The sequence below is a fragment of the Elephas maximus genome, chromosome 2 (assembly GCF_024166365.1).
Source record: "Elephas maximus indicus isolate mEleMax1 chromosome 2, mEleMax1 primary haplotype, whole genome shotgun sequence".
Classification (NCBI taxonomy): domain Eukaryota; kingdom Metazoa; phylum Chordata; class Mammalia; order Proboscidea; family Elephantidae; genus Elephas; species Elephas maximus.
The window spans coordinates 234,237,658-234,256,762 of NC_064820.1; the positions used below are offsets into that span (position 1 = coordinate 234,237,658).

Here is a 19,105-nt window from a genome sequence, read left to right on the forward strand (position 1 = left end):
ATTTCTTCTCTCTCAAAATGTTTGTATTTACCATGTACTGTCAGTGACCTACAGACCATATAGTTAAATACACTCACTAAGTTACGACAGATAATGTGTTTAGTGTAATCTGTTTCTCTTACTCTTTCTTAAAAAGAATTTTTGATGAGAAATGGGCTATGAAAACGAATATGTAAGGTGACAGCCTACTGATTTATAAATACAAACTATGGGCATGTACTTTCCTGCCTTGCTAAGGCAGCAGATGGAGAAATTGCTTGTTCTGCAACATGAATGTCTTATGAGGGATGTTATAAAATATATATAAGGTAATTGTTTAGTAGAAAACTGAAAAACCTTGGGGAATTTACTGAAAAAATATTTTTCTAAATCCGCATTACCTAGGCAAACAGTATGGTAAATACTCAATGATTTAATTTTTTGAACCCTTGAGAAATAAGTGATAGAACTAAAATATGGACTTTGTGGTGAGGATCGCAGTTTATACTCATTCAAAACTTCCACAGCTCAAGCTGTCATTTAAATAAACAGACACGCACACACACATAAACAATAAACCTGCAAAAGCCGGAACCTGTTTAAGGCGGAAATTTGTCAGAGAAGGAAAACTCAGACATTTACCACTAAATAAAGAGGGAAAGAAAAGTGGCAACTGCACCCTTTCAAAGGCAGGATACTTGCAAGACCCCCCAAAATTTGGCAGTCCCGTCAAGTCCTGGCACTCACAGGCTTCGATGTGTATGAATATGTATTTATATACATATACACTTTTACCATGTAAGAGAGGGGAAAAAAAGCCTTATGAGAACAAAATAAAGTAACAGTAATTAAATTGGTGTGTAATTCAGAATTGTGGATTTGACTGCACGGAAGCTGAGTGTAACTACATGACTTGTAATCACTACCTTGTGTGTCATGTCCCGAGGGAGCACAATTTCCCTGAGAGAAGTCTCTTCAGAGCCCCCTTTACATCCTTATTCCTTAAAGTGTAGATGATGGGATTTAAGGTGGGGATCACCATGGTGTAGAAAAGGGAGATAAACTTGCCTTGGTCCTGGTCACAGCTGTTACTTGGCTGCAGGTACATGTATATGATGGTGCCATAGAAAATGATCACCACAGCAAGGCGAGAAAAGCAGGTCCTGAAGGCTTTGTGCCTCACATCCACTGATTTGATCCTCAGCACTGCCTGAGTGATGAAGACATAGGAGAGGAGGATGAGTGCTGCTGGGATCAGCAAGAACAGGGTACTAACAACAAAGAGGACCAGTTCATTGATGGTGGTGTCCACACAAGCCTATTTGAAGAGAGCTGGGACTTCACAAATAAAGTGATCCAGCCTGTGGTTGCCACAGACAGGCAACTGCAAGGTGAGGGTTGCATGGATCAGGGAATTAGCCAAACCACTGAGCCAGGAGATTGATACCAGCTTCTGGCATAACTGTGAGTTCATAATAACTACATAGTAGAGGGGTCTGCAAACAGCAACATACTGATCCAAGGCCATCACAGCTAAGAGAATACACTCAGTGGAGCCCAGGGCTAAAGAAATGTAGAGTTGAACCAAACAACCTCCATAAGTGATGATCTTCTCTGATCTTCTCAGGTTGACTAAGGTCTGAGGGGCAAGGCTTGTGGTGATGCAGAGGTCCAGGAAGGAGAGGTTGCTGAGAAAGAAGTATATGGGAGCATGGAGAGAGGGGTCCAGGTATGAAACGATGATGATGGTGAAATTTCCTACAAGGGTTAGGAGGTAGAAGGAAAGGTCAAATACGAAGAGCACAGCCTCCAGGTGAGGGTGGTCTGAGAAGCCTAGGAGGATGAAACCCAGCAGGGAACTGTCATTGGCCCTTCCCAGCCCTCCAGAGAGAACGGCACCTGCTAAGACAGGAACGGGAAGCAGTGTATATGAACCCATATGTCTTAGAATCATGGAGGGTAAGAACTGAAAGGTCCAGGGAGACTGACTTGTCCAACCTACATATTTTTGTTGCCAATATGTTGCTGATTTGGAACATCAATCCATGTTCCGTTCTCTCTGAAAATCATGAATTATTTCATTATTAAAGCTGATCTAAGTAGATATGCACATGAGTATCTAGAAACATGCAATGATCTACTGCTGAAACATAAGTGCCTTTTAAAATTAAAAAAGAAGTGAACACTATCTCCATGGTTTTTATCTATGGACCAGATTCTGAGTATGAAGTCCAATATTCAGGTCTGATTCTGGGCACAAACAGGAATAGAAAACTGTTCCTTATTACACTCCATCACACACACACACACACGCACACACACACACAGATTTTTATACTATCTTTAAAAAAAAAATTTTTTTTTTTTTTTTTATGTAGTGCCTCAACAGAAAAAGAAAAGGTAGTTACAGATCCACCAGCCTTTCCTTGGAAACCCTATGGAGCAGTTCTACTTTGTTCTACGGGGTCATGATGAGTCCAAATCAACGCGAAGGCAAAGTTTTGTTTTGTTTTTATGAACAGACAAAACAAAATGGAATAGTTATGGAACAAATAATTTAAATTAAAAAAAAACTTTTAAAACTATGTTGTAAGGCCACACAAAAGTTAATTTCAATAAGTTTTGCAAAATAACAGATAAGAAACATATTGTTTTGAACTGTAGAGATTGGGAAAGCCATGATGGAAGAAAAAATTAAAACTAAGCCTTTAAAGTTAGGTAAGATTAGGATGAAAGAGAACAGGAGACCATTTTTGGCAAGCGAGATAGAAAACATTAGTTTTAACCAGAAGGAAATAAGAAGAAACATTTGAGGAAGATGATATATAATATAAATTGAACTTTTCTTATGCATGTTCTGTCAATGATTAAACCGCCAGAAATGAAAATTATTTTTGAAAGTACATTTTAAAGCAACAGTGTTTAAACAAACTGGTTAAAAGTTCTTGATAGTCAAGATAAAAAAGAAAAATATGCTCAAAAGGATATATATCATTAATAAAAAGACACAGACATGTTAAAATCTCCTTAAAAAATGTTGAAAGTATTCATAGATGAAACTATTAAAACTCCTTAATTCTCAACACACACACAAATATTTAACAAAAATGAAAAAAAAAATTTCATTTGAAAGGTGAAGAAAATTTGAGATCAGGTGGTCATTAGGAGCCCACTTCGTGTTTAGGTAGATGGTGTGTGGATGATTCAGTTGTCTTTATATGAAGATTCAGAAAAGTGAGTGCAGACTGCCTGCCAAGAAAATAGTATTAGAAGTCACAACTTAGAGATCATTGAGTGAAATAAAGTCTTGGATTTGCTGTGCAGATAGTGCAATGCTATTAAAATCCTCTGAAGAGAGAAAACAGTGCCATTTTCAAATTGTTTTTTGAAAATATTGGTCTGGTAGTATTATGCAGATGAATAAGGGAAGACTCTGGGTTCAACATGTTCAGTTACATGAATACTGCCATCGTTCTTGAGACAAATTATAAACTAGGATTTTGTAGTGAATAGACTAAAAAACTAAAACAAATCCAAAGTGATCGAGTTGATTCCAACTCATAACAGCCCTATAGGGCAGAGTAGAATTGGCCCATAGGGTTTCCAAGATTGTAAGTCTTTACAGAAGCAGATGGTCACGTCTTTCTGCTGCAGAGCAGAATAAATACTGATGTTTTTGTTGGAAAGCGGGTTTAATTAAAAAAAAAAAAAAAAAAGATGATCTAATGTTTTCAGAATGAAAAAACTAGGGAAATGTAACATGACAGACTGTTCTTCCCATGCTGAAACATTTTTGCCTGACATAACATCTCTTTCAATTCAAAAGGTGTTTCACTCTGCCCCCTAGGAATCTTAGCCAAAAGGTCTTCTCCCCTCCTTGATTCTGGAATAATGGTGTGGGATTTGCTTTCTCTGGTTGTGTCTCAAACCAAAAAACCAAACTCATTGCCCTCGAGTCAATTCCGACTCTTAGCAACCCTATAGGACAGAGTAGAGTTGCCCTTTAGGGTTTCCAAAGAGCAGCTGGTAGATTCAAACTGCCAACTTTTTGTTTAGCAGCCAAGCTCTTAACCACTGTGCCACCAGGGCTCCCTACGTTGTGTCTAGTGACATGTTTATGTCCTCCGTAGGGCCAGGAGTGGTGTCCTTCCTCCCGAAGGTGCTAACAAAGAATCGTCATGGAGTGTCAGTTCATGCAGACTTCAAATGGCTTTTCTCAAAAATTTTACACATTTGTAATACCTATTCATCTCTATAGTTCAGAATCTGTACAGTAAACAAAACAAAAAGGAATAACAAAGAGAAAATATAGAGATTAATACAAGTTAGAGAAGGGAATCACCACAACCACATTTAAAAAACCAGGAAGAGAGCAAACTGATCATGTCAACAAATACTTGAATCAATAACTAAAAAGGAAAATATTTCAGGTAGTAGCAAAATTGTGTGAGAAATCCTAAAAATGGGTATTCCCTTTGGGTTTTCTTAAAATAATGCCTAATGAAATTTTGGGCTGCGTGAAGGGAGAAATAGTAAAGATTGGGATGTAAAGAACTAGATTATGAAGAACTTTGAAAGCCAGGCTTAGACACTAGAAATATTAATGGCTTTGAATAAGAGTATCTTAACATATCTTCTCTGGCTATGTAGAAAAAAAAAGAAAAGAAAAAGAAAAAAGACTAGGCAAACAATTTTAGGTAAAAATCAAAGAATAAGGTATTGAAATTCATGCGCTTTGCCTCAAGTGCTCATGGAAGCTAAGCCCTAAACAAACAGCCAGAGTGATGGTCAGTTCTCAAATGTATTATTTCCCTTTAAGTGGTTGCTAGCATTTACAGGAAAAAGTATACTCCTTGCAAAGCATTCAAGGCTTTTTTTGTGCTAGTCCATGTCCTCTCCAACACCCACTGCCACCAACCCACACACCTCATTTATGATCAGCTGTATTGAGAGGTTAGCATTTCCTAGTGACCCTTTCACTCAGCCAGGAGGGAAATTTTTCTTTAGGTGGCCCATACCACAGGATTCACTCCTCCAACACCCATCACCTGGAAAGCATGCACGCACTTTCCAAAACTCAGCACTGGGCACTTGCGTACGAAGCCCTCCTTAACTCTGGTGTCCACTCACATCTCACGAGCCTTGCTTGCCACACTGGTAGGAATTACTTTTTATTTGCTGTTCATCCACATCCTAAACCTACTTCTATCATAGAAACCATGAAGCTACTGGTTTCATTTTTTACATCTGTATATATCTGCTAAACCAGTAGCTACTTCTCACAATAAGGAGTTATGCTTTACTGATTTTTATATGTAATTTGCATGATGTCTGATGCATAGTAATTGATGAATAAATGCTTCCTGAAGGAATGAGTGCTTTTCCAGGTGCCCTATGTCCTACAGATGGCCTCGTTCTTGAGTCTTTCTGGATTAGAAGATGGGGGGCATCGCTTCTTTTTCTTTTGAGCCACTCAGCCCTTGCTTATTACTTCAGCCACTTGCCTCTTGAAAACCTTGGGACAGGCTGAAAATCACTATCATGTCCTCTCTCAATTTGGAGAAATCTAATTTAAGGCTGATTTTTTTTCTGGCCAAGTCCATTTTGCAGTTGTACTGGTCTGCCATAGCTGCTCCAGCCTTTGTTGAAAACACAAGACGAATGGTTACAGATTTCTCAGTCTGTACAGGTGGTTTAAAACCTGCTTAGAAGGTGCCCACTTAAGCAATAAAGGGCCTGTTCTGATGTGTAACCAAGTGTCCTCTCCCAAAGTGGATTCTGACCCTTGCTTATGCTCTAATTGTAGACCCCTGTAAATTTCAGTAAAGTACAATTGTGCCTCTATAAGAAAACACACAAATAAGACTGCGTTGTAATACAAGCAATAGAGAATGATCCTCTGGAAAACATTTTATTCTTTTTCAATAAAAGGCAACCTGATAATTCAAGCCCTCAGTCATTTTGGTGAAACTGTACTTACCCTATTCCTCCATCTGAGCTGGCAGTAACCTCTAGAGTTCAAAGGCTTGCAATGGTGCACTACCTGAGTAATACTTCCTTATGGCAATTCTCATAAGAATTCTATGATTTATCTATATTGTTGCTGTAACAGACTGACTAAATGATGTTAATCAATTATACTAATTACTTGCAAGGCACTAACTTGTGTTTATGAGTAACAATAAGAAATTCCCCATTCCCATATTCGATAAACAAAATCTGAGGTCATAGTAGTTTAGCTGTCTCTTGTAACATCACAAGTCCCATCAATGATAACCCTAGAAAGGATAGAAAATTATAAAATTGCTATCTCATCAACTTTATAAACCTCCTCAAGATAGAATTGTATTCTATTAAGGTCAAACCAGACTGAATTCGTACTATGAGGGCTATTTAAACACTTTTGTATTTTTCACGTCTACAGGAAGCTGATTATATAGCATTTTCTTAGCTTTGTGTCTCTGTGTCCAACCCACTTCTGATCCAGAAGACCATGGCTTCAGAACAATGACTGTTGAAGACATATTTCTCACACAAGCAGAGTCTGAAGTAACTGTTGTGGAGATAATGAGGCTTACGAGAGAGGGGAATCCTGAAACAGGGAAGTTGGCAAGCTCATGAAAAGGCCGTGGTTGGTTTAGGTTTGAAGAGTCTTCAGGGGAAAATTGTGTCCCCAACAGGCAACTAGCTAAGGAAGTGACTACCTTCTGGGGATCATCCAAGGAGCATTAATATGCATATTTCTCTAGTGTGAAATATTCCTTTCTTCCTTCAGCATCATTCTGGACCCCCTTACTTTATAAAGGAAATAGAAGTCATCAGACTTGCACAACATAAAAATAGAAAAAAACAGCCCAACCTATTTGATTCTTCCTCCTTCCCTCCAGTTACAATAGAGAACATCTCTCTTTTTCCTTTTAAAAGTGTTCCCTCTACATGTATTTTGGGTTCACTGCACCATATTTTTTGCCCTAACCACTGATATCTTTTTTTAGTACAAAGAAATTTTATTTTAAATTTATCTGAATAAATGTCTAAATTTACTGTGTTTTTTCAATATCATCTTTCTTTGCCAAGCCTGTAAATGTTTAATTTATCAAACCTCATTGCAATGTACTCATTTCTTGTAACTATTTAATATCTTCCCAAGTGAACTTATTTGCTAATCACTACATTAATTATGTGTAGATCCCTCTACTGAGGACCAGATCCTTATACCCAACTTTCAACCTACCATCTCCATCGGGACGTGCACCTAAAACACACTTTGTTCAAATCTAAACCCTTGTTCTCATGACTGCTTTTCCTGTAAAATTAAATGGCAGCACCATCCATCCATCATGCGTGCTAGAAACTTAGGCTCATCTTTCATGTGAACTTCAGTAACTTTACATCCTTTATATTGCCACCCAGTCCACTACAATCATATATTTTAAAACCTAACCGTCTCTCAGTAGGCCAATGCCTTACTAACTCCCCTATCGCCAATAATAGTTGCATTTAGCTTTTGAGCCAAAAGAAGATATTTTCTGTTTCAATGTAATTGCCTTATTAAATAAAGTGGGAAAAGTGAGTCCAAAATAAGTGTAAGGATTTGTACTAGGTATAAGAAGATTTAGGACTAAAACCCAGTAATTCTTTTCTGAGTCTGATGTCCTTTGCGGTACATCAGCACTGTCACATGAGGCATTAGTTGACATAATTAAATTGTTTATAATTTCCAGATGCCCAAATCATATTCCTCCTTCAATATCCAGACTCTTACATTATGCCAGTGTTGAATTCGTCTTCCTTGAACTCTGTCTACTCTGAATACAAAGCCTGCTTTTAATTTTTATATTGCCTTATGGGAGAGACACCAATATAGTTCATAGTATTATTGTTTGTTAGTTGTTTGTTTATTTGCTTTGGAGGGAGAATATCATACCAAAACCCATTGTCAACAAGTCGATTCAGACTCATAGTGACCCTATAGGACAGAGCAGAACTGCTCTTAAGCAGCCAAGCTCTTAAGGTCTTTATTTTATTTCCTTCACAAGAGTTGATATATGAAATGTTTAATAAATACCGTCATATTAAGCCGTTGATTATCCTCCGATTATTATCTTTGCCTTTATCACAGCATCCATCAGGATGAATAGGGGCAATCAGTTATCAGTAATCCTGCATCCAATTAATTCCTCAGAGTGGGGGCCTAACGCCAGATGTAGTGCTCTGGTGAGTCCAGGGTGGGGTGTTACTCAGCCTACAATCCCCCACCCACACTTCGCCAGTGACGGGGGGAGAAGTTTTGATGAGGGCAAACTCAGTTTATCAGTAGCTACTCTTTTACCAGGGGTGGGGAGGCAAGGAGAAGTGGGGCAGTGATTGCTTATAAAGCACTGAGTTTCTGTTTCAGGTGATGAAAAAATTGCTGAAGGCACTACATACTCATACTTTACAGATATTTTATCTAGTATGAATTTGAAAGGACATAAGATAATTTACTGACAGTCCACAACAAAGAGTGGTGCAGCATTATTTCAATTTTTATGAAAAGAATGAGAATTTTGTCATCTGAATAGGGCACAAATATAGAGGAAGTTCTCCATATTTGGAAACACATTTTAATAACTTCTCAGCCTGTAAACTGGATCTTCCAAGCCCTGAGTGTCAAAACACTACAAGAAGGGGGATGACTGTAATACAGAGGGAAGAATGTAGGAATCCTGGGAAAATATGAAAGGACCAGGCTGCAGAAGAAAGAGAGCCAACAGAAAGATTCAAGCATGCTCAGGGCATGCTCTGTTGTATCTGAGTTATCTCTGCTCAAAATAAAAATTTTTTTAAAATGATTTTTATTGTGCTTTAAGTGAAAGTTTACAAATCAAGTCAGTCTCTCACATATAAATTTACATACACCCTACTACATACTCCCACTTACTCTCCCCCTAATGAGTCAGCCCGCTCCCTCCTTCAAACCTCTGATTTTGCAAACGTTTTGCCAGTTTCTAACCCCCTCTACCATCCCATCTTCCCTCCAGACAGGAGATGCCAACACAGTCTCAAGTGTCCACCTGACACAAGTAGCTCACTCCTCATCAGCGTCTCTCTCCAACTCATTGTCCAGTCCAATCCATGTCTGATGAGTTGGCTTCAGGAATGGTTCCTGTCCTGGGCCAACAGAAGGTTTGGGGACCGTGACCACCAGGATTCTTCTAGTCTTAGGCCATTAAGTCTGGTCTTTTTATGAGAATTTGAGGTCTGCATCACACTGCTCTCCTGGTCCCTCAGGGGTTCTCTGTTGTGCTCCTGTCAGGAGAGTCATCGGTTGTAGCTGGGCACCATCTAGTTCTTCTGGTTTCAGGATGAAGTAGTCTCTAGTTCATGTGGCCCTTTCTGTCTCTTGAGCTCATAATTACCTTGTGACCATGGTGTTCTTTATTCTGCTTTGATCCAGGTGGGTTGAGACTCATTGATGCATCTTAGATGGTCACTTGTTAGCGTTTAAGACCCCAGACGTCACACTTCAAAGTGGGATACAGAATGTTCTCTTAATAGAATTTATTTTGCCAATTGACTTAGATGTCCCCTGAAGCCATAGTCCCCAAACCCCCGCCCTTGCTCCGCTGACCTTCAAAGCATTCAATTTATCCAGGAAACTTCTTTGCTTTTAGTCCAGTCCAGTTGAGCTGACCTCCTCCGTATTGAGTGTTGTCCTTCTCTTCACCTAAAGTAGCTCTTATCTACTATCTAATCAGTAAATAACCCTCTCCCACCCTCCCTCGCTCCCCCCTCTTGTAACCACAAAAGCATGTGTTCTTCTCCGTTAAAACTATTTCTCAAGTTCTTATAATAGTGGTCTTATACAATATTTGTCCTTTTGCATCTGACTAATTCCACTCAGCATAATGCCTTCCAGGTTCCTCCATGTTATGAAATGTTTCACAGATTCATCATTGTTCTTTCAATAGGTAGTATTCCATTGTGTGCATATACCATAATTTACTTATCCATTCATCCGTTGATGGACACCTTGATTGCTTCCATCTTTTTGCTATTGTAAACAGTTCTGCAATAAACATGGGTGTGCGTATATCTGTTCGTGTAAAGGCTCTTATTTCTCTAGGGTATATTCCGAGGAGTGGGATTTCTGGTTTGCATGGTAATTCTATTTCCAGGTTTTAAGGAAACACCAGATCGATTTCCAAAGTGGTTGTACCATTTGACATTCCCACCAGCAGTGTAGAAGTGTTCCAATCTCTCCACAGCCTCTCCAATATTTATTGTTTTGTGTTTTTTGGATTAATGCCAGCCTTGTTGGAGTGAGATGGAATCTCATCATAGTTTTAATTTGCATTTCTCTAATGGCCAATGATCAAGAGCATTTTCTCATGTATCTGTTAGCCACCTGAATATCTTCTTTAGTGAAGTGCGTGTTCATATCCTTTGCCCAATTTTTCATTGGGTCGTTTGTCTTTTTGTGGTTGGGTTTTATCAGAATCATATAGATTTTAGAGATCAGGCGCTGGTCGGAGATGTCATAGCTGAAAATTTTTTCCCAGTCTGTGGGTGATCTTTTTATTCTTTTGGTGAAGTCTTTGGATGAGCATAGGTGTTTGATTTTTAGGAGCTCCCAGTTATCTGGTTTCTCTTCATCACTTTTAGTAATGTTTTGTATTCTGTTTATGTCTTGTATTAGGGCTACTAATGTTGTCCCTATTTTATCTGCCATGATCTTTATTGTTTTATTTTTTATGTTTAGGTCTTTGCTCCATTTGGAGTTAGTTTTCATGCATGGTGTGAGGTATGGGTCTTGTTTCATTTTTTGGCAGATGGATATCCAGTTATGCCAGCACCATTTGTTAAAAAGACTATCTTTTCCCCAATTAACTGACACTGGACCTTTGTCAAATATGAGCTGCTCATAAGCGAATGGATTTATATCTGGGTTCTAGTTCTATTCCATTGGTCTATGTATCTGTTGTTGTACCAGTACCAGGCTGTTTTGACTACTGTATAATCTGTTCTAAAATCAGGTAGAGTGAGGCCTCCCACTTTGTTCTCTTTCAGTAACGCTTACTTATCCGGGCCTTCTTTCCCTTCCATATGAAGTTGGTGATTTGTTTCTCCACCACATTAAAAAATGTCATTGGAATTTGGATCGGAAGTACATTTTATATATAGATGGCTTTTGGTAGAATAGACATTTTTGCTATGTTAAGTCTTCCTATCCATGAGCAAGGTATGTTTTTCCACTTATGTAGGTCCCTTTTAGTTTCTTGCAGTAGTACTTTGTAGTTTTCTTTGTATAGATCTTTTACATCTTTGGTAAGATTTGTTCCTAAGTATTTTATCTTCTTGGGCTGCTACTATGAATGGTATTGATTTGGTGATTTCCTCTTCGATGTTCTTTTTGTTGATGTAGAGGAATCCAAGTGATTCTTGTATGTTTATCTTGTAACCTGAAACTCTGCCGAACTCTTCTATTAGTTTCAGGGAGTTTTATCCATCATATTTAATGTACAGCCTTTATCCTCATGTGTTTGTCTTCATGTGTTTTTGCACCTCTACACAGCTCTTCAAACTTTTAAGTAGGTGGAGTATTTTGCTTCATCACAATTTTCCTAAGATGTTAACATCTCAGCTACTTCCTGCTCAGTAGCCTTGGTAAGAAATAAACAACATGTACATCTAGAGCTCTGGGAAGGCTGAGAGGCTGAATGTATTATTGGTAAATGAAAGACAGACTGAGTGGTCTTATGATTTTTTGAATATTTTCATGTTCATCTTAATCTTGTAAGGTTTATAGTTTAAAGTGAATCCTATATATGCTACTTAAATAATATATTCTTCAGAGAAGACACTGAAGCATAGATTGACTCAATGACTTTCCTTATGCTACTACTGGGTAAGGGCAAAGTCAGGACTCGATGCATATATTCATAGTATTTTACAGAATGTAAATAGAATATAGTAATTGACCTAAAGGAAATGGAAGAAAATAGCTTCAATAGGCTCCGTTTAAAAGTTGATCATCACAGTAGCACTTAAAAGATTTTTTTTGTAATCATGTAAAATTTATTTGCAGAACCTTCCTTAGAACTTTCTTCTGAGCCCCTTTAACCTGTTCATTTCTCAGAGTATAAATAAGTAGGGTAAGCATGATGATTACAACAGTGTAGAAGAGGGAAAAAAATTTTCCTTGATCCTTGAATCTGCTCTTGCCTGGCAGCAGATACGCAAAGATGATGGTCCAACAGAAGATGATGACCACCATGAGGTGGGAGGAACAGGTCCCAAATGCTTTCTGTCGGCCAGTAGCTGATTTGATCCTCAAAACTGCCTGGGCAACGTAGCCATAGGAAACCATGATTCATGAGATAGGCACTATAAAGAAGACGATACTGGCCAAAAAAACCTGAGTCTCATTGAACTTTGTGTCCACACAGGCCAACTTAATGAGCACAGGCACCTCACAGATAAAATGGTCAAATTGGTGATGACCACAGAAGGGCAGCTGCAGAGCGAGAGTGGACTGTACCAGGGTGATGAACACCCTCCTGAGCCATGCCATAGAGGCCAATGTCATGCAGAGATGGGGATGCATCAAAACAGTGTAATGAAGGGGACAACAGACAGCAACATAATGATCATAGGACATTACCGCCAGAAGGACACACTCAGTGGATCTCAGTGCAAGGGATACATAGAGTTGAATCACGCAGCCACCATAGGTAATGACTTTCATGGGAGACCACAAGTTTACCAGGAGCTGGGGAATAACACTACTGGTGAAGCAAAGGTCCAGGAAGGAGAGATGACAAAGGAAAAAATACATGGGCGTGTGAAGCTTGGGTTCTAGATGAGATACCAGGATAATGGTGGTGTTACCAAAGATGGTTTGCAAATACAATATGAAGATGACCACAAACAGAATTTTCTGTAAATGAGGATAATCAGAAAACCCCAACAGGATGAAGCCTGTCAAGTTGCTCTCACTGGTACTCCTCACTATCCCCATTTGTAAAGGATGCTCCAGAATGCTGAGGCATAGCTGAGAAAGATGACATATGTATAAGGTTACATGAGTGGCAATGTCACCTCTCAAAGAGATAACCTATGTTAAATGTGCAGATGTTTATGTCCTTACATCCAGCAAGTGGCATCTATCCATTTTCCTAATGTGTGCATGCCAAGTAAATGCACACTTTGTCCACCTCTTAGCTGTCCTCTAATGCTCTTCAAAATAGGGAAGCAGGGACATACTAATAAGCAACATCATCTGCTGTGGGAAACAAATTAGGCCATTTCTTTCTTCCAACTCCACCAGAGTTAACCCTTTATAGTAACATATCATTCTAGATACAGGAAAGGGAAAACTCAAATAATTCCAACTAAAAACTAAAAAATTATGTTTTATTTAATCAACTTTGACTTCCAGGTGAAAAAAAAAAAAGATGTTTCTCATCACCCCCAAAATAGTGGGAATTAGTTAGAAGACTGCATGATTGAAATATATTTGAGGTAGCAGACATTAATTAGAAATAAACTCCTGAGAGCTTATGCAACCTATTCAAAGGCAAATGCTAAGTGATGAAGACAATATGTGAATCCATTTCTTCTGGCCCTGTTCCCAGTTGAATAGGCTATACACACTCCATCGCTTTCATTACGAACCTTGGTGGTGAAATGGTTAAGAGCTCAGGCTGCTAACCAAAAGGTCAGCAGTTCAAATCCACCAGCAGTTCCTTGGAAACCCTTGGAGCAGCTCTACTGTGTCTTATAGGGTCACTGTGAGTCAGAATTGCCTTGACAGCACACAAGAACAACATAGATTTCATTTTCCTTAACTCATTGTTTGTTAGTTTCTTTATTTCTTGGTTTTCGTTGTTTTCTTGCTTCCTTTTTTAGGCACCCAGGATCCTCCTGGCCCAATAAAACAGTTTTTTGGAAATTTCTTGTTTTCTCTGTGATATTAAATTTCTTTCCTGAAATTATTTGAACTTTAATTATCAGATCAAAGTGTGAAAGCAAAATTTGGTTACTTTTAGTGAAAACAAGAAATTAAGTGGATATTTTATTTACAAATGAGGACACCATATCTTATTTATGAAAGACCAGCACTCAAAACTATTAACTATGTCTGCATTACAAAAAGGCCAATCCTTTTCAGCCCCACTACTACCAAGGAGCTTTCAGGAATCTCTCAGTAAAAATAGTCTTTTGCTAGCATACACTCCAATAACCTTTCCTGTCAACTATATGGCAAACTTGATAAAGGACTGGTATGTGTATATATACACATGGATAGTTTGATATAGATATATCTCCCTGTCTATAGGAAAAGATTTCCTAAGTGTTACAAATGGTTAAATGCTCAACTACTAACTGAAAGGTTAGCAGTTCAAACCCACCCAGAGGTGCTTCAGAAGTGAGCCCTGGTCATCTGCTTTCCAGAGGTAAAAGTCTTGAAAACCCCATGCATTGCATCTACTCTGCACTCATGGGGTTGCCATGAATCAGAATCAACTTGATGGCAACTAAAAACAACAATGTGTATGTGTGTGTGTGTATATATACATATATACACACACACACAAGTATATACACACAGATGTATGTATATACCCATTAAAACCCATTGTCATTGAGTCCATTCTGACTCATAGTGACCTTATAGAACAGAATAAAACTGCCCTATATGGCTTCCAAGAGTCACCTGGTGGATTTGAACTGCCAACCTCTTGGTTGAGAGCTGAAATCTTAACCACTACACCACAAGCTCAAGTTAAAAACAACAACGACATAACAACTAAATAAATAAATGGCACCTAAAATTTTAAACAACAACAAAAAAATCAAACCCACTGCCATCCAGTCAATTTTGATTCCTAGCAACCCTATACGACAGAGCAGAACTGTCCCACAGGGTTTACAAGACGGTAAATCCTTATGGGAGCAGGCTGCCACACCTTTCTTCTGCAGTGGGGCTGGTGGGTTCGACCACTGACCTTTCAGTTAGCAGCCAAGCTCTTTAACCACTGTGCCACTAGGTTTCCAGGGGGAAAAAAGGCACGGGGGGAAAATAGGAAAAAATACAAGGCAGACCCTCCCAGTATATTTGGGAAAAAGCAAGCCTGGATCACTCTCTACAACCGAACTTGATGGACAGCTAAATAGAAACCACAGGACTTAGATTTCATACACTACAACAGCAAGACTAATGCAAACAAAACAAAAGAAGAAATGGCCAATAAGAAACTAAAGTTTGGTGAAGAAAACATTTAAGGAGAATTGCCCCAAAAGACAGTGTGGCTATTTGGAAAAAAATAATTCCTCCACACCCTAGATAGTTAAGAGAACCTGGAATGATTGAAACAAATGATGTGAAACAAAAGTAGGTTTTAAAGGAGGGGTTGTCTGAGGTATGTTAAAATAAATAAATAAGGAAATATATAATGGTGGTGGTTGTTGTTCGTTTCCTTCGAGTCCATTCCGACTCATAGAGACCCCATGTTTTACACAGTAGAACTGCTCCATAGCGTTTTCTTGGCTGTAGTCTTAGAAGGAGATTGTCAGGCATTTTCTTCCATGGTACTGCTGGGAAGGTTTGAACAGACAACCTTTAGGTTAGCAGTCAAGCACAAACCATTTGCATCCACTAAGAATGATATGTAATGATTACTTCCTAAATAGCAAGCAAGAAATAGAGCTGAATAAAGGACACACTTGATGAACTTGCACAAAATGCAATAAAAAAAATTAAAAAAAATAAAGTTATTAAGAAAAATGGCAGGAAAAAATCAAACAGCAAAAATATCATATAATCCTAAATATCTCATAGTAAGTAAATTTTCTTGACATCAAAACCTCACTTTGTAACACTATGAGAGCAAATATTAAAGATAAAGCAATATTTCCTAAATACTTTCTAACCATATATCACACAATCCACATTAAAATCATATTACCAATAAATTTCATGCACAGAATAATATAACATAAATATATAAAAAACAAATATATTGGTGATATAGGACTTGTGTCATCGACCAGGTATTAAGTCTTAATGAAGAACTGAATTCTGCGTCCAGTAGTAATTTTGCATATTATGTTCTCTAACACATTACTGTAAAGCAGACAGCATCAACCAAAAACTGGATAAAGGTGGATGTCATAATTTTTATTAGTGATTATTAGAATGTATCATTACAAAGAAACCTGAATATGAAAACGTAAGAATATCCAATTTTAACCTTCATATTTAGCTACATAAAATTAATAATTAAGTTGAAGGCATTAGAAAATACTAGAAGATAAAACTCGGAAAAAGCAAAATAACATTTTAAATAACATAAGCCACAGCTACTGCAAATACTGGTAGAAATAACCGCTAAATGCACCATCAATTCATGAATCAACTACCACGTTCAGGATAATAATACAAAGTTAAGAAGTACGGCAGACTGTGGGAATATTTTGGAAGTATTTTACTAGGGTTTACTTCATAAAGAGATTTACATACAAGAGAGAAAATTAAGATTTTATAATAAAGTAGATAATTTCTAGCTTTGGTTAAAAACTGAAGAACCTGTACCTCAAAACATCATCATTAAGGTTTTAAATTAAACTAAAAAAAAAAAAATTGTAGACAAAGATGGATTCCTCTAAATATATCAATATGTATTAGAAAGAATTGGATTGTCTCATAGAGGCTGAAAAGGTCATACAAATAATTGCCATTTTCACCAGTACCTAAAGTGCCTCTTTCAAGGTCCAAGCAAATTTCCTCTTGAGTCCTCCCCAGATGCTGTGTGTGCACCGTGTACTTCTGTTTACTCTTTCTCTGCAACTATTCTGGGACACCACACACACTGTGTACGCCACATGCCCTAAACTAATGGTGTAAAGTAAGCCTTTGGATCTGACAGCTGAAAATACCTCCTAGTATGGGCACTTTTTGTCCCTTTGCCCAGAGCTAATGCACAGTGAGCCTGAGCATCCTGTAGGCTAAGATGCTCCGACACTTGAAGATACAGCTTTCTGTGTCCCTGCAGTCCCCTGCCATTTAAATGACCACTGATGATTCATGCCACTGTCAGAAAACTAGATGCTTATAATAAACAAATACTTGAATATGTTCCACCCAAGCATCTACCTTAAAGTATTTGCAAACTTCAGGATGTTTTCATATCAAACTGTGTCCTGCTTCATTGGAATTAAACGTTTATAAAATCCATCCCTTTGCCTGTGCTGAACGCCGGCCCCCAACCCCATACCTCCTCACGTCCACCTGGTGCTCTTCCTTCTCTCTTGCATCTTCAGAGAAGATTCATGACTGTTTGGCTCTAGTGTCCCTACCACACTTTATTCCTCTATATGGTATCCCTTAGAAACACTGCACGAATCAACAATGAAGGGAAACTCCTTGTTTAAAACTGATTTTTTTTTTCTCTTTGAAAAATGATATATCCTCAATTATTTTACCGCTTGATTGCAGGGCAGGGGCTGAAAGTCAGTTGTGATTGTGCTGAACTCAAGCATTACTATTGTTCTGAAAATACATTTTAATAATTAAATAGATGTGTTGCTATGGATCATTCATCTTTCGACTCTTTTCTAATAGACTATATTTTTCCTTTCTAAACACCAACAGTAAAACACAAAAACCAAAGTTTAATTTAAAAAATTCAAAATTTAACTTTCTCACCCAAACAGAATAGAGATAACTCTGGGCCAGAAGGACACAAAGATTGTCAGCTAACTAGATGTGCCTTTTGAAAACAACAAAGGTAGCATCGAAAGCAATTTTTTAAATGGAGCCTAAGTGTCTTTTCAATAGGATGGGTAGATTATGGGATGCAGTGTGAGAGGAGGAATGATTGTGATTTAAAAGATGACAAACCATTCGATTATCCATGGAAATAATCGTAGCCACAGAGCAGGTTAGGAGATTGAGGCTACAGTTAAATAAAGACCCAGAGAATGAGGTAAATAGAGGTGTGTGCCATACGTTAATCTTCTTTGGAGTAAGTTTCTTAGAATTTATTCACAGTAAATAAGCAAGAGCAATAGTTAGTTAAGCAGATAATATCTGTCTTGGTTTAATCCTCTTTTAAGCAAGGAAATTTTTTCTAGACCCTGGCAAGATGTTTCACAAATGTGTATCACATGGAAAAAGGTTAAAATGTGGGAATTTTTTCTATAGAATTAGTAAGCTCACCTGTTTAAAAAAAAAAAAAAAACATTGTCATCCAGTCAGTTCTGACACACAACAACCACACAGAAAGCTCACTGATGATCAATTTGAATCCATTCTTCATTGACATTCAGCAGAGGTGATATTGGGTATCGAAAAAAAAAAAAGCATCCAATAGTATTTTATGTGATAAAGGTATCTGAAATACTCTGAGACATCATAAAAGAAATGATCTGAAATCAGCAGACTTATGAATTATATTTGTTTTAATTTCATAGTTTTCTCTACTTGCAACCAACACACCATCATAACTGTGTAACTGATCAGTCCTGTCTACATATCAATCCCGGGCCAAGAAAATACACCATCTCCCGCTGCCTGTACCCTAAGAGGAAATAAATATTCTTTTCCACATCAAACTTCCAGAATGGAGGGAGTTGTTTGAGAAAGGACAAACTAGGATAAGAATGTACGGTCTTCAGAAAGACTAGTGGTTGGATTGTTCTGGAGTCCTGTCACCGACTTACTATGTAAACTGGATGTCAGCAAGCCCAGAAAGCTGACAACTAATCTTTCTCCTCCACCTGGAAGAGAATGAGAAGACGTTAAAATCTTCTTGTGCAAACTTGGGGCACAGGTAAAATCTGACACTCAGTTACGAGTTAGAAGTCCCACACTCCTAGCTGGAAGTTCCTTCTCTGTGGACTGAATCTTTGTAACAGCTCAAAAACATACTGCTCTTGGCATTTGTATGACGTAAAAAGTCCCATTCCAAATAATGTAAAGAATTAAATGGCTTCTAAACCAGGTGCTGGAGCTTGTTTGGAAAAGTGCCCTGAGAAAATGAGCTCTCTCCAGTCCCCTGTCCCCTAAGAAAATGAACTGGATGGTGAGACACCTCAGTGACCTACCTCAGTGACTGTATAGGGAGGGGACTACACTGGG

The 19,105-nt window shown here is 38.1% G+C and overlaps 1 protein-coding gene and 1 pseudogene across 1 annotated transcript; both read right to left on the bottom strand.

Annotated features, from left to right (window-relative positions):
• Positions 1–913: 913 nt before the first annotated feature.
• Positions 914–1,918, bottom strand: LOC126068553 (olfactory receptor 2G3-like). The gene is given in 1 exon segment (XM_049871218.1): positions 914–1,918. A coding segment is annotated over 1 exon segment (1,005 nt).
• Positions 1,919–12,028: 10,110 nt separating this feature from the next.
• LOC126068558 (olfactory receptor 2G2-like) lies at positions 12,029–12,982 on the bottom strand (annotated as a pseudogene).
• Between the last annotated feature and the right edge of the window lie 6,123 nt (positions 12,983–19,105).